Source organism: Tupaia chinensis, unplaced genomic scaffold (assembly GCF_000334495.1).
Source record: "Tupaia chinensis unplaced genomic scaffold, TupChi_1.0 Scaffold144899_1, whole genome shotgun sequence".
NCBI lineage: Eukaryota > Metazoa > Chordata > Mammalia > Scandentia > Tupaiidae > Tupaia > Tupaia belangeri.
In genome coordinates, this window is record NW_006204759.1 from 1,635,787 (window position 1) to 1,648,299 (window position 12,513).

The following is a 12,513-nucleotide window of genomic DNA, read 5'->3' on the forward strand; positions in this document are numbered from 1 at the left end:
TGCAGCATGGCCCAGGGAGGGGGCTGGGGGCGTGGCAGCTTGAGGGCTGTGAGCTGAGGAGGGGAGGTCACTGATGACACCCAGTCCAAGGGCATGGCCCTGCCAGACTGATGGTGGTCTTGTCTGGGGATCTCTATACTCGGAGGGCAAGAAAGATAGGGGAGGTGGGATTCAAATTATTAAAAACCTCTTGGGAGGCACGAACTTTATGGTATCTTTCTTTGCCTAGATGACCGGTCTCTGACTTCTCTCTGTCTGAGACAGAGGTCACTGATGACACCCAGTCCAAGGGCATGGCCCTGCCAGACTGATGGTGGTCTTGTCTGGGGATCTCTATACTCGGAGGGCAAGAAAGATAGGGGAGGTGGGATTCAAATTATTAAAAACCTCTTGGGAGGCACGAACTTTATGGTATCTTTCTTTGCCTAGATGACCGGTCTCTGACTTCTCTCTGTCTGAGACAGCTCAGTTCAGCCCACGGGACTCAATGGCTGCTGAGAGTCTGTGCCAAGCAGGTGCCCTTGGCTTCAGGGCGGGGTGGGTCCAGGGCACTGACCCTCTGACCAGCTGCTCCATCAACCCTTTGGCAACCTGACAGCTTCTAGCCCAGACTGACAGCTAGGATGACAGGCCAAATGAGCTGGAGGCTGGAACTAGGGCCGCAGGGAGGTGGGGGCGACAGCCTAGCTGGAGGCCACGGGGAGGGGCTAAGAGTTGGCCGGGAGGTGGAGAGAGAGGGAGCCCAGCGATGACTAACCCAGGCGCCCCACCCAGCCAGCCGGCTTCCCAGGCGGTCAGGGCCAGGCCCGGGCTAGGGGCCTCACAACCGGACAGACTGGGGGGAGGTGCAGAGGTGACCTTCTCTCGGCCCAAGACGGCCAGTTAGGTTGGGGGGTAGAGTTTCCAGGCCATCCTCCTGCCCGGTTTCCTCCCGCCCAATCGCGGTGAAACCCTAACCTCTGGGTTGCATAAGGCCCCCCTCCCCCAGCACCGCCGCCCCCTACTCCTCTCCCCTCCCCCCTTACATAGCATCCCCTGGAGGGAACGAGAGGAGGGGCCGGCCCGCCTAGCGACCCCTTCCCTGCCAGGGCGCTCAACTCGCCCTGACTCAGTAAGCACCGGTAGAGGCAAAGCACCTCTCTGCTTACCGGCTAGGTCAAGATCCTCCCCAGCCTGGATGACCCGCTCCCATAACCTCGGGCAAGAAGGCTCCGGGGTTAGCTGCCCCACGCGTTCTGGTCCCTCGTCTTCCCCCCAGCTACTCCGCGAGACCTACCGCCACGACCTCTGTCCCGGACTCTTTCTTTACTCCTCCTGACACAACTCCAGCCAGTCCAGGTCCCTCTCTCCCGGAGGGTCCAAGCCCCCGCAGCCCCCCTCTTCTCCCTCTCCCCCGGAAGGGCAGGGTGTGGCCGCCAGGACCCCAGTTTCCCCCCTTCATCCATTACCACAGTTCCCCCCGTGTGACCGGGTCATCGGCTCACACCCACCTGGTGCTGGGTGTGGGGGTTGCTGAGGGTAGAGGAGCAAATCACTGCGTCCGCTCCCCACGGCCGGCGGCGCTGTCTCTTCCCAGCGCCCAGCACACACCGGCTCCAGTCTCCGATCAGCTGGCGGCGTCGTGACGCACCAGCTACGATCGTACTGCCCAGGGCCAATCACCGCCCACTGCTGGGCAACGTGACCACACCCACTCGGGGCTCCAGCACTTCACCCTAGTCCCGCCTCTTCGGGCGTCTTGGCTCTGATTGGCAAGGAGACCACCCCTTTGCCTAGCAGAGCTGCGCTAAGTCACACCCACCAACTCACGAACTATCCAATAGATGAAAAGGCGTGGCCCAGCCCTGAGCCTGAACAACTTGCTTAGAAGAACACTCTACGTCAAACCAGAGTCCTAATGAGCAGAAGGAAGTAAAGGCGTGTATGTTTGCAGTGCATATTGGTCAATGTAGTTCTCTGTCTGACAGCCTCTTTCCCAGAATCCAGCGCGCTCTGTGAGTTGGCATTTTTAAACTGATCTCTGAATCCATCTCGGGGAAGTCCTTAAAGGGCTATAGCCCCTCCTTTTTGGAGCCATGAATGCTTCTTTTAGGCAGCCCCAAAACTGACTTGCTGTCTCTGCAGGAGTTTATAGCTCTTTAAGGAAAGGTGATCAGGCAGAATAGCAGGAGTGAGCAGAGCTGAAGCTGGCAATCAGCCCCCCAGGGCAGCAGATTCTTCCGTTGGAATACTCCCTAGGGAATCGGGGTGTGTGAGGGCAGTGGGAAGATTGTTCACCTCGCCCAGCCCCAGCTCTCACAGGAGAAATCTACTCCACCCAACTGGGGGGGTGGGATTCCCAAATAGAGAAACCTTTTCTTTAGCTGTCTCATCCCTGTCGCCAAAGAACATCCAAAGCTTCTCAAGGGGCGGGTTCCTATTTAAAAAAAAAAAAATCATAACACAGTCCTCACCTTAAGGTACAGGGAAGGCTCTGGTCAGAAATTAGGGGATGGGCCATGTCAAAGTGCAACTGGTCAGCAATGCCATACTCTAATTAACCCCCCTATTCTGTCCCGCCCTCCTAAGCTCTTCACTGACTCAGGCCTACTTAGGGAAGAGATTTTAAAGGTGGAGACCAATGAGCAGGCTGCTCCTTCCCCAGGGACCAATCAGAGTCTAGAGATGCGGGGGATGGGCAAAAACTGAAATGAACCCAATGACTTGGCAAAAGCTGCTGAACTGCTTTTTTAAAGGGGCAAGCCTGGGACCCACCGCACCTCATCACTCCCCCCTCCCCCCAGAGAGACGTGTTGCCTGTAATCCAGGCCTTTTCCATAAGCACCAAATTGGGGATAAGGGTAACTGAGCTGGGGAGATGTGGGATAGTTACTATGATTTGAGCTCCACTAGGTAGTTGCTATGGTTCCTTGGAGCTCCAGAATTCTGAGTTTGTACAGAACATTGTGCCTTTAAGGAAACTTCCTGCCTTTCGCCCCAGTAACAGCTGATTGTTGGAAAGTGTGACCTCTGGGGACAAATCAGCTGTTACCACATCCTCCTCCTAGCCTGCTCTCCATCTCCTTATCCACCCCCATCTCCATGGGTGGTGGGAGAGGGGAGGAAACGAAACCCCAAATATGGGGGATGAGCTTGCATGATCTTTCCTTTTCCCCATCACTCCAAAGACTATCTCCTCCCTCCACCATCATCTGCTTGTTAGTTCTTCAGAGGTTCTGAGCTTGGAACGAGAGGTATTTCCTGTCAGCTCAGACTCGCCCTCCCTGGAATAGTGGGGAGGCCAGAATGGTGGCAGGGTGGGTGCGTGGATGATCCAGGAGTGGGAATGGGTACTGGAGAGGGAACGGCAAAACAGAACCAAGCCAAAGGGGAGAAGAATGCTACAGAAAGCAAACCTGGGGGTCAGAGCTCTGCTTCCCATGCCAGCTTCCCCTGCCCCTGCTCCACTTTCTTCTTTCACCCGCAGATGCTGGCTGAGGGGATCCTCTGACTGCTCCCCTACTCCAGTTCGAACTGTTCTCAGATCCTACCTTCCCCTGGGCTGCTCTGGGGTTTCCTTTCTGGGTACCCCGCCCACACTCCCACTCCCCACTGCAAGGTGTCAGTGTGGAGCTGCCCAGGGACTGCAGGTGGAACTCACTGCTCCAGAAGTGCGTGTGTGTGTGTGTGTGTGTGTGTGTGTGTGTAGGGGTGTATGGTGGGGGTGGGGAGCGTATGGCTGGGAAGTCTGCCGGAAGACCCGGGTTAATATTCTGCTCCACCCCTCAATTGGGGTCACCCCAGGACAAACTTAGTGTGAAGTCCCAGGACTGCCTTGGCAAGGTTGGGAGAAACTGAGCAGGGAGGGCCTTGGCCAAGCTGGAAAGAAAGAGAAGTCTCACCAACTGCCCCCATTCTCCATTATCTTTAGCATAGAAATCCCACCCCTTCCCACTCAAGACCCCTGCAGTGGCCCGTCTCCATTTTGTTCTGTTCGCTAACCACTCCACCCCACCCGACCCCAGGTCAAAAGCACAGGCGTTGCTGAGTCCGGGATTGCTCAGCTTCAGCATTAGTGACATTTTGAGCCCAATAACTTATTGGGGGGGGGAGGGCTCCCCTGTACATAGTAGGATGTTCAGCACCAGACCTAGTCTCTAACCTACTGTCAGTATTAACCCCCACCCTTGCCTTCCAGTTATGAAAACTGAAAGTGTCTACAGACATTATCAAATGTCCCTTGGGTGCCAAAATCTCCCCTAGTGGAAATCCATTGAGTTAGGCAAACTTGGATTCAAGTCCTTTTTTTTTTTTTTTTTTTTTTTACCTTTTAGGTTTCTATCATACTATGCATGCACTTGTCAGCGAGAGACAGTGAGAGGGAAAGTGAGAAATCAACCCCCGGGGTTGGGAGATGCCCAGGCCACACTCTCTTCTCTTTCATTCTCCTTTCAGGATTTTGGGCACACACATACACAGATCCGGCATGATTTTCTAGCTACCAGGTCCAAGACTTGAATTGCAGTCCACCTTAGCACCTTAACCACCACACCACCTGCTGGCCCCAAATCCAACTCTTACTAGCTGTGACCTTGCTGATTGTACTTTCCTCATAGACAAAAGAGAGTGAAAAATAAACTCATGGTTTGTTGTGGGGATTAAAAAGAATATGCTTGAGAGGCCAGCAGGTGACAAGGTGGTTAAGCAGTGCACTGTCATATGGCTGGTCTGAGTCCTTGATTTGGTGGCTTGAAAATCACACCAGGCACGTGTGCATGCGTGACCAAAACCCCAGGAGGAGAATGAAGAAGAGATTATGGCATGGTAATCCCTCCTGAAGGGTGATCTTTCACTTTCTCCCTGCATGTGCCCTGTGGCAAAAAACTAACAACAAAATATGCTTGAAAACACCTTAAGACAGTGCCTGGCACACTGGCCCACAGGTGGTGCACTGAATGTTAGATCCTTCCACGTTCCCTTTGCTAGACCAGCAAGAGTTGACCTCACTCAGCATGGGCAGGCTGCTGGAATAGCTGCAGCCTCAGTCCCTGACTATCCAAGACATGATCTCCTGGAAACTCAATATTGAGGTTGGCAAAGGAGAGCGGCTAATTTGGTCCCAGATTCTCCAAAGCCCAAGAGTGCTTGAATTGGGATTCGATTCCTTCTGAATTTGGAAATTTGGAAACAGTGAGGTTGCCGGGCATTATTTCTCAAGCTGTGGCCTGAAGATCACTGCATCAGAATTACCTGAAGTGCTTGTGAAAAATTTATATTCCCAGGTCTCACTCCAATTTACTGAAATCACAAGTACACCATAAGCTTTGAAAACTGCTGTTCTCGGGCTCAGATTTGGGGAGGTGCTGATGCTCCAGAAATCTTAGTGCACCGTACCCACTATTACCATGACATCTCTGTTCTAGGGAGAGAAGAGAGAATTGGAAATTAAGGTTAGTTACACTGAAGGTCAGTGCTGCAGTGTAAAGCCAGCGCCGCTAGAGGGCAGGGTGCACACAGACTTGCAGAAAGAAAAACTAGTGCCTGTTCAGTCAAGGTAAACTGAGACCAGAGCAAAGACCAGGTGGACCCACTTTTACTGGTACTAAGAAGAGGACCTATCTCCTCCCCATCAAAACATGTCCTCCCGTTACAGGTACTTAGATAAAATTTTAGGATGAGTGATTGTCACATGACATGTCTTTTTAATTTTTTTTTCTTTTTGTAGTTTTTATTTTATTTTTTTTGCACACACACACACAGGATGTGCTTGCTGGAGGGAGACAGAGGGAAAGTGAGAAATCATCCCCCAGAGGGATGTCCACACCACAATCCCTTCTCTATTTTCCCTGCACACACATGCACCTGTATGATTTAGGCATTATTCTCAAACTGCCCTGTCCAGGACTTGACCCATGATCAGCCAAGTGGGAGTTCAGTGTCTTAACCACCACGCTACCTGAAGGCCCCTACAAGCATGCTATGTCCCAGGTGAAAAAGCAATAGTATACAGCCAGAAGTACAGAGAACAATGCTTTTAGATGAGATGGACCTGGGTTCTTCTCCTGACTCTCTTGTCTCTTTCTTTTTTTGGGGGAGAGGTTTTTGCTCTAGGGCACGTGTGCTCACCAAAAAGACAGAGACAGACAGAGAGACAGAAAGAGAAATCACCCCCCGGGTGGGATGGCCATGTTGCAATCCCTTCTCCTCCATTCTTCTCTTGGGGTCTTGGGCACGCACACACATGTGCCTGGTGTGTGTTTTAAGCTGTAGGGTCCGGGACTCGAATTGCAGTTGACTACATAGGAGTCCAACAACATAACCATTATGCCAACTGCTGGTCCCCATCCAAAAAATAATTCTTAAAAAAAAATCTTAAAAGGGTCATAGTGAGGGGCTGGATGGTGGTGCAATGTACTCTGTGAGGCTGACCCATGTGAGAAGGTTCCAGGTTTTGTCTGGGGGACCTTCCATGCCTATGTCCAAAGGGCAGCTTAAGCTGGGGGGGCGGATCATTGTGTCAAGACCCTGTTGAAGGTTCTCTCTCTCTCTCTTAGAGGAAATACAAAGACTTTTTTTCTTCTATGTTTTTGCTATAGCATGTGTGCACTCACAGGAGAGAGACAGAGAAAGTGAAAAATCACCTCCCAGGGAGGATGGCCATGCCACAATCCCTTCTCAGTTAGTTCCTGGGATTTTTTGGCATGCACATACAAGTGCCTGATGTTTTTCTAAGCTGCCAGATTCAGGACTTGAACCATGAAGTCAGTGATGTGGAATCCAGCCACCTTAACCACCATGCCACTAACTGGCCCAACACACAAACTTAAAAAGGGGGGGTAGGGCTATGTAGCGAGAATTCAACCAAACAAGGTATGCAGGGAACCAGCAGTTAGCGTAATGGCTATGTCGCTGGACTCCCACGTAGTCGACCGCGGTTCGCGTCCCAGACCCGGTGGCTTAAAACTCACGCCAGGTGCATGTGCGTGCGTGCCCAAGATCCCGAGAGGAGAATGGAGGAGAAGGGATTGTAGCGTGACCATCCCCCCGGGGGGTGATTTCTCGCTTTCTGTCTCTATGTCTCTCTCTGTCTGTCTGACGAGCGCACACGCCCTATAGGGAAAATCTTTCCCCCCAAAAAACAACAAACAAACAACAACAAAAAAGGTATGCGAAGTGCTTAGCGTGTGACTCGCTCCTGAGAACTGCTTCCTAAATGGTGACCTTAAGTTAGTACTGCAAAAGTCATGTGACCAAGCACATCAAGGGGTTCATCTGCCTTTGAAGAAAGAGGAAGACTAGAGGAGATGATGCTAGCAGATCATGGCTAAGCCATTCCTGTTTTCTCTCTGGCCTTTCTCCATGCCTTTGTGAGACTTGCACACTTCTACACCAAACTCCTAAGGAGGCAAGGTGTCTGAGGCTGAGACTCAGAAAAACCAGTCAGTGGTTCGACTTCAGACAACGGCCTGTCTGTCCTACAAATGAGTCAGAACTAAGCGCCCCTGAAGGAGTCAAGTGGTTTTGGTGCCTGCTCTCTGGTTTCCTTTCCCTATCCTGAGCTGCACCCTCCCCCTAGCCACAGTGGTGGCATCTGCAAGGCTCTGACCACAGCTGGCTGGCTCTGTAACTCCAGAAGCAGCTCTTCAACAGGAAGTCTCTGGGGACATTACCGCCCCAAGATGCCAGGCCTCTGGGCCTGGGCCATGTCTCCCTCTGATCTCCCATAGTTTTGTTGTTTTTGTTTTAAAGCCATGAGATGCTGAGGGCTCCAGAGTAGAAAGAAGTCTGGGCTTCCGTGTCTCTGTTCTGTCACTAGGGCAAGCCTCTTGGGCGGCTCTGGTTTGTATCACCCCTAAGACACAAACAATGACTGTCCTCCCAATCTTAGAGCCTTGTGAGGGCCAAATGGAATCCTCTGGAGAACTAGAAAGCTCCTTCGTTGGGAATGTCGCATGTCAAGGCCCCTGGGTCCCTCTTAGATCTGTGTTCTGGCACGGCAGGAGAACACAGGGCAGGGGAAGTCCGCTGGGCCGCTCAGCGTCCCTCTCCCCTGCACCTGCGGTGGGGGCGGGCGCTTCATCCAGCCCCGGCCGGAAGCGAAGGCCCGACCAGCCTGGAAGAGAGGAGTGGGAAGCCCAGCGCTAAGGACTAGGGAACAGCATCGCCGGCGGGAGGCGGGTCCCGCCCGGCCCTTTCGAGCCACGTGCGGTTGTTTCCGTGCTGGGGCGATCACGTGACTCGCGTCAGCTGACTTGTCGCGGTGAAACCCGGCGCTGGCGCCCTGCAGCCCCTGCCTGGCCGCGCCGGGAGCACAGAACCTGCTGAGGGGTAAGAGTCCCCTCTGCCCTCCCCTCTTCTGCCGCCGGCTCACCCCCAAACCCTTTTACCCCAGTTCCTGTCCCTTGCCCATCCTAACCCGCCCGGCCTGGCACCCCGGAAGCCTTCCGGATCAGGGCTGAGGCCGGGCCCGGCCCAGCGCTGCCCCCAGGCGGTCAGGAGGAGATGGCCCAGGGGAGCGGGGGCCAGCAAGTTGCTTTTACCACCCGGGCCGAGGGCTGGTCTCCACCCCCAAGCCCTGACATGGAGGAGCTGCTCCGGAGCGTGGAGAGGGACTTGAACATCGATCCCCGGCAGCTGGCTCCGGCTTCGGGGGGCACCCACGTGGTGGCCCTAGTGCCCGCGCGCTGGCTGGCTAACCTCCGTGAGCGCCGGCAGCCCCTGGGACCCTGCCCCCGGACAGAGGGACTGGGAGAAGCGGAAGTCAGGACTCTCCTGCAACGTTCGGTGCAGAGGCTGCCCCCGGGTTGGACACGTGTGGAGGTGCACGGGCTGCGGAAGCGGAGACTGTCCTATCCGCTGGGTGGGGGCCTGGCCTTTGAGGAGGGGTCTTGCAGCCCCGAGACCCTCACTCGCTTCATGCAGGAGGTGGCTGCCCGGAATTATCGCAACCTGTGGCTCCGTGCATACCACACTTACGGGCAGCCCTATAGTCATAGCCCTGCACCCTCAGCTACCCTAGCTCTGGACTCAGTTCGGCAGGCTCTGCAGAGGGTCTATGGCCGTGCCTTCCTGCCAGTGGGTGAAGCTACCCATTGCCCACCTTCTGCCAGAGATGGCCCTTGCCCACTGCGGGGCAGTTCCATCTGCCCCAGCCTTTTGCGAGCGGAGGCCCTGCTGGAGTCACCAGAGATGCTGTACGTGGTACATCCTTATGTGCAGTTCTCCCTGCATGATGTGGTTACCTTCAGCCCTGCCAAGCTGACCAACAGCCAAGCCAAGGTGCTCTTCATTCTTTTCCGTGTACTGCGGGCCATGGACGCTTGTCACCGCCAGGGGCTGGCCTGTGGAGCCCTGTCTTTGCACCACATCGCTGTGGATGAGAAGCTCTGCAGCGAGCTTCGCCTAGACTTGACCGCTTATGAGAGGCCCATGGATGATGAGAACGAGGAGGCAAGGGATGGGGCAGGCACGGGGCCTGGAGAGGCGAGGAAAGAGGGACCTGGGTGTCCCACCTGCCAGGAGGAACTTCAGAGCCTCGTGGTAGAATGGGTCCATGGCCGCATCAGCAACTTCCACTACCTCATGCAGCTGAATCGGTTGGCAGGTAGGCGGCAGGGAGATCCCAACTACCACCCAGTGTTGCCCTGGGTGGTGGACTTCACCACTCCCCACGGGCGCTTCCGAGACCTGCGCAAGTCCAAGTTCCGCCTCAATAAGGGGGATAAGCAGCTGGACTTCACATATGAGATGACGCGGCAGGCTTTTGTTGCAGGGGGTGCAGGCGGCGGGGAGCCCCCTCACGTTCCTCACCACATCTCAGATGTGCTCTCTGACATCACATACTACGTGTACAAGGCTCGGCGCACTCCCCGATCGGTGCTTTGTGGACATGTCCGTGCGCAGTGGGAACCCCATGAGTATCCTGCCAGCATGGAGCGGATGCAGAACTGGACCCCCGACGAGTGCATCCCTGAGTTCTACACTGACCCCTCTATCTTCTGCTCCATCCACCCCGACATGCCTGATCTGGACGTGCCAGCCTGGTGCAGCTCCAGCCAGGAATTTGTGGCTGCCCACCGAGCCCTGCTGGAGAGCCAAGAAGTGTCCCAAGATCTGCATCACTGGATTGACTTGACCTTTGGCTATAAACTCCAGGGCAAGGAGGCGGTGAAGGAGAAGAATGTGTGCCTGCACCTGGTAGATGCCCACACCCACCTGACCAGCTATGGTGTGGTGCAGCTCTTCGATCAGCCACACCCTCAGCGCTTGGCTGGGACTTCTGCCCTGGCCCCTGAGCCTCCCCTCATTCCCAGACTGTTGGTCCAGACCATCCAGGAGACCACAGGCCGGGAGGACATCCCTGGACAGCTTACAAATGGTGTGGGTAGGCTGGTTTTAGAGGCTATTCCCTGTGAGGCGAGCTGGACCAGGGACAGGCCTGTGGCAGGAGAGGATGACTTGGAGCAAGCCACAGAAGCTCTGGATTCCATCTCCCTTGCTGGGAAGGCAGGTGACCAGCTGGGCTCCTCCGGTCAAGCTCCCCCTGGCCTCCTGTCTTTCTCAGTGGCCTCAACCTCTCGACCAGGCCGTAGGAACAAAGCTGCTGGGACAGACCCTGGGGAGGGAGAGGAGGGGAAGATCCTTCTTCCCGAGGGCTTCAATCCCCTGCAGGCTCTGGAGGAGCTGGAGAAAATGGGCAACTTCCTGGCCAAAGGCCTAGGGGGCCAGTTAGAGGCACCCACGCAGCCCCGGGTCCAGCCACCTGTGCAGCTGCAGGACCTCTTCCATCGGGACATGCAGGCGCTGGGTGTGCTGTTGGCTGAGATGGTGTTTGCCACCAGGGTCCGGACTTTGCAGCCTGATGCACCTTTGTGGGTCCGCTTTGAGGCTGTTCGGGAGCTCTGCATGCGCCACCCCAAGGAGGTCCCTGTGTCTTTGCAGCCCATGCTAGACACGCTCCTGCAGTTGAGTGGATCAGCAGGCCCTGTGGGAGTGGAGAGGGGCAAGCTACACCCACTGTTTGAGTACAGGCCTGTCTCCCAAGGATTGCCCCCACCCTGCCCTGCCCAGCTGCTCAGCCCCTTCAGCTCCGTGGTTCCCTTCCCTCCGTACTTCCCGGCATTGCACAAGTTCATCCTGCTGTACCAGGCAAGGCGCGTGGAGGACGAGGCCCAGGGGCGGGAACTGGTGTTTGCATTGTGGCAGCAATTGGGTGCCGTGTTGAGTGACATCACTCCTGAGGGCCTGGAAATCCTGCTGCCTTTTGTGCTGTCACTCATGGCTGAGGAGCACACCGCCGTGTACACAGCCTGGTACCTGTTTGAACCTGTCGCCAAGGCACTGGGCCCCAAAAATGCCAATAAATACCTCCTGAAGCCTCTCATTGGTGCCTACGAGAGCCCCCACCGGCTGCACGGCCGCTTCTACTTGTACACAGACTGCTTTGTGGCGCAGTTGATGGTGCGGCTGGGCCTGCAGGCCTTTCTCGTCCACCTGCTGCCCCACGTGCTACAAGTGCTGGCTGGTGTGGAGTCCTCCCAGGACGAACGCAAAGGCCTGGTGGGGGCTGCTGAGGATGAGGAGAGTGGGCTCCCAGGGCCTGGTCCCAGCTCCTGTGCCTTCGGGGAGGAAATTCAGATGGATGAGGAACCAGCTGCCTCCTTGGGCCTGGGGCTTCCCGACTACACATCTGGCGTCAGCTTCCACGACCAGGCCGACCTCCCAGACACAGAGGACTTCCAAGCCAGGCTCTACGTGGCTGAGTCGCCACATCCCCAGGAGGCTGAGGCCGTGAGCTTGGGCCGGCTGAGCGACAAGAGCAGCACCAGCGAGACCTCCCTGGGCGAGGAGCGGGCTCCTGATGAGGGCGGTGCCCCTGTGGACAAGAGCAGCCTCAAGTCAGGCGACAGCAGCCAGGACTTGAAGCAGAGCGAGGGCTCCGAGGAGGAGGAGGAGGAGGAGGAGGAGGAGGAAGGCTGGGTGTTGGAGGAGGAGGCAGGGGAGCAGGACGAAGTCACTGAGGCATCTGAGCTCACACTGTCCGACACGGTGCTGTCCATGGAGACAGTTGTGGCAGGTGGCGATGGGGGAGACGTGGAGGAAGAGGAGGAACCGCTGAGCGAACAGTCAGAGGGCAAAGAGCAGAAGATTCTCCTTGGTAAGCTCTCAGGTCTGGGAGGTGGTGTCAGACGCCCATCGGGCTTTCCCTCTGCATTTGCTGAGCCCCTGTTCTGTGCCAAGCTTGGATGGAGTCAGTCCGCATGCAGTGTGGAGGTAGGCCTTCCTCCACGAGGCTCACATCCAGCACGGGAGACGCCTCGGGGTAGCTGATCTCATGGAAGTGGAGTGTTACTGCTAGGAGGAGCACAGCTGTGTGGAGCACAGCTGGGTGCTGAGGGAGTGGAAAACTGGGCTTCCGTCTAGTTTTCAGATGTCAGAGAAGGCTTCCTTGAAAGTAGGGACAGTTGAGGTTCAAGTAGAGGTAGGAAGTAGGTAGGCAAACATAGTAAGGCCTGAAATGGGAAGCGCATTCCT

At 55.7% G+C, this 12,513-nt stretch overlaps 1 protein-coding gene across 1 annotated transcript in view; it reads left to right on the forward strand.

Annotated features, from left to right (window-relative positions):
• Positions 1-8,198: 8,198 nt before the first annotated feature.
• The window catches only part of WDR81 (WD repeat domain 81), a 15,444-nt gene continuing 11,129 nt past the window's right edge, over positions 8,199-12,513 (forward strand). Inside the window, 1 exon segment of the mRNA XM_006167551.3 lies at positions 8,199-11,533. Coding sequence (XP_006167613.1) covers positions 8,482-11,533 — 3,052 coding nt within the window. The 5' untranslated portion in view covers positions 8,199-8,481.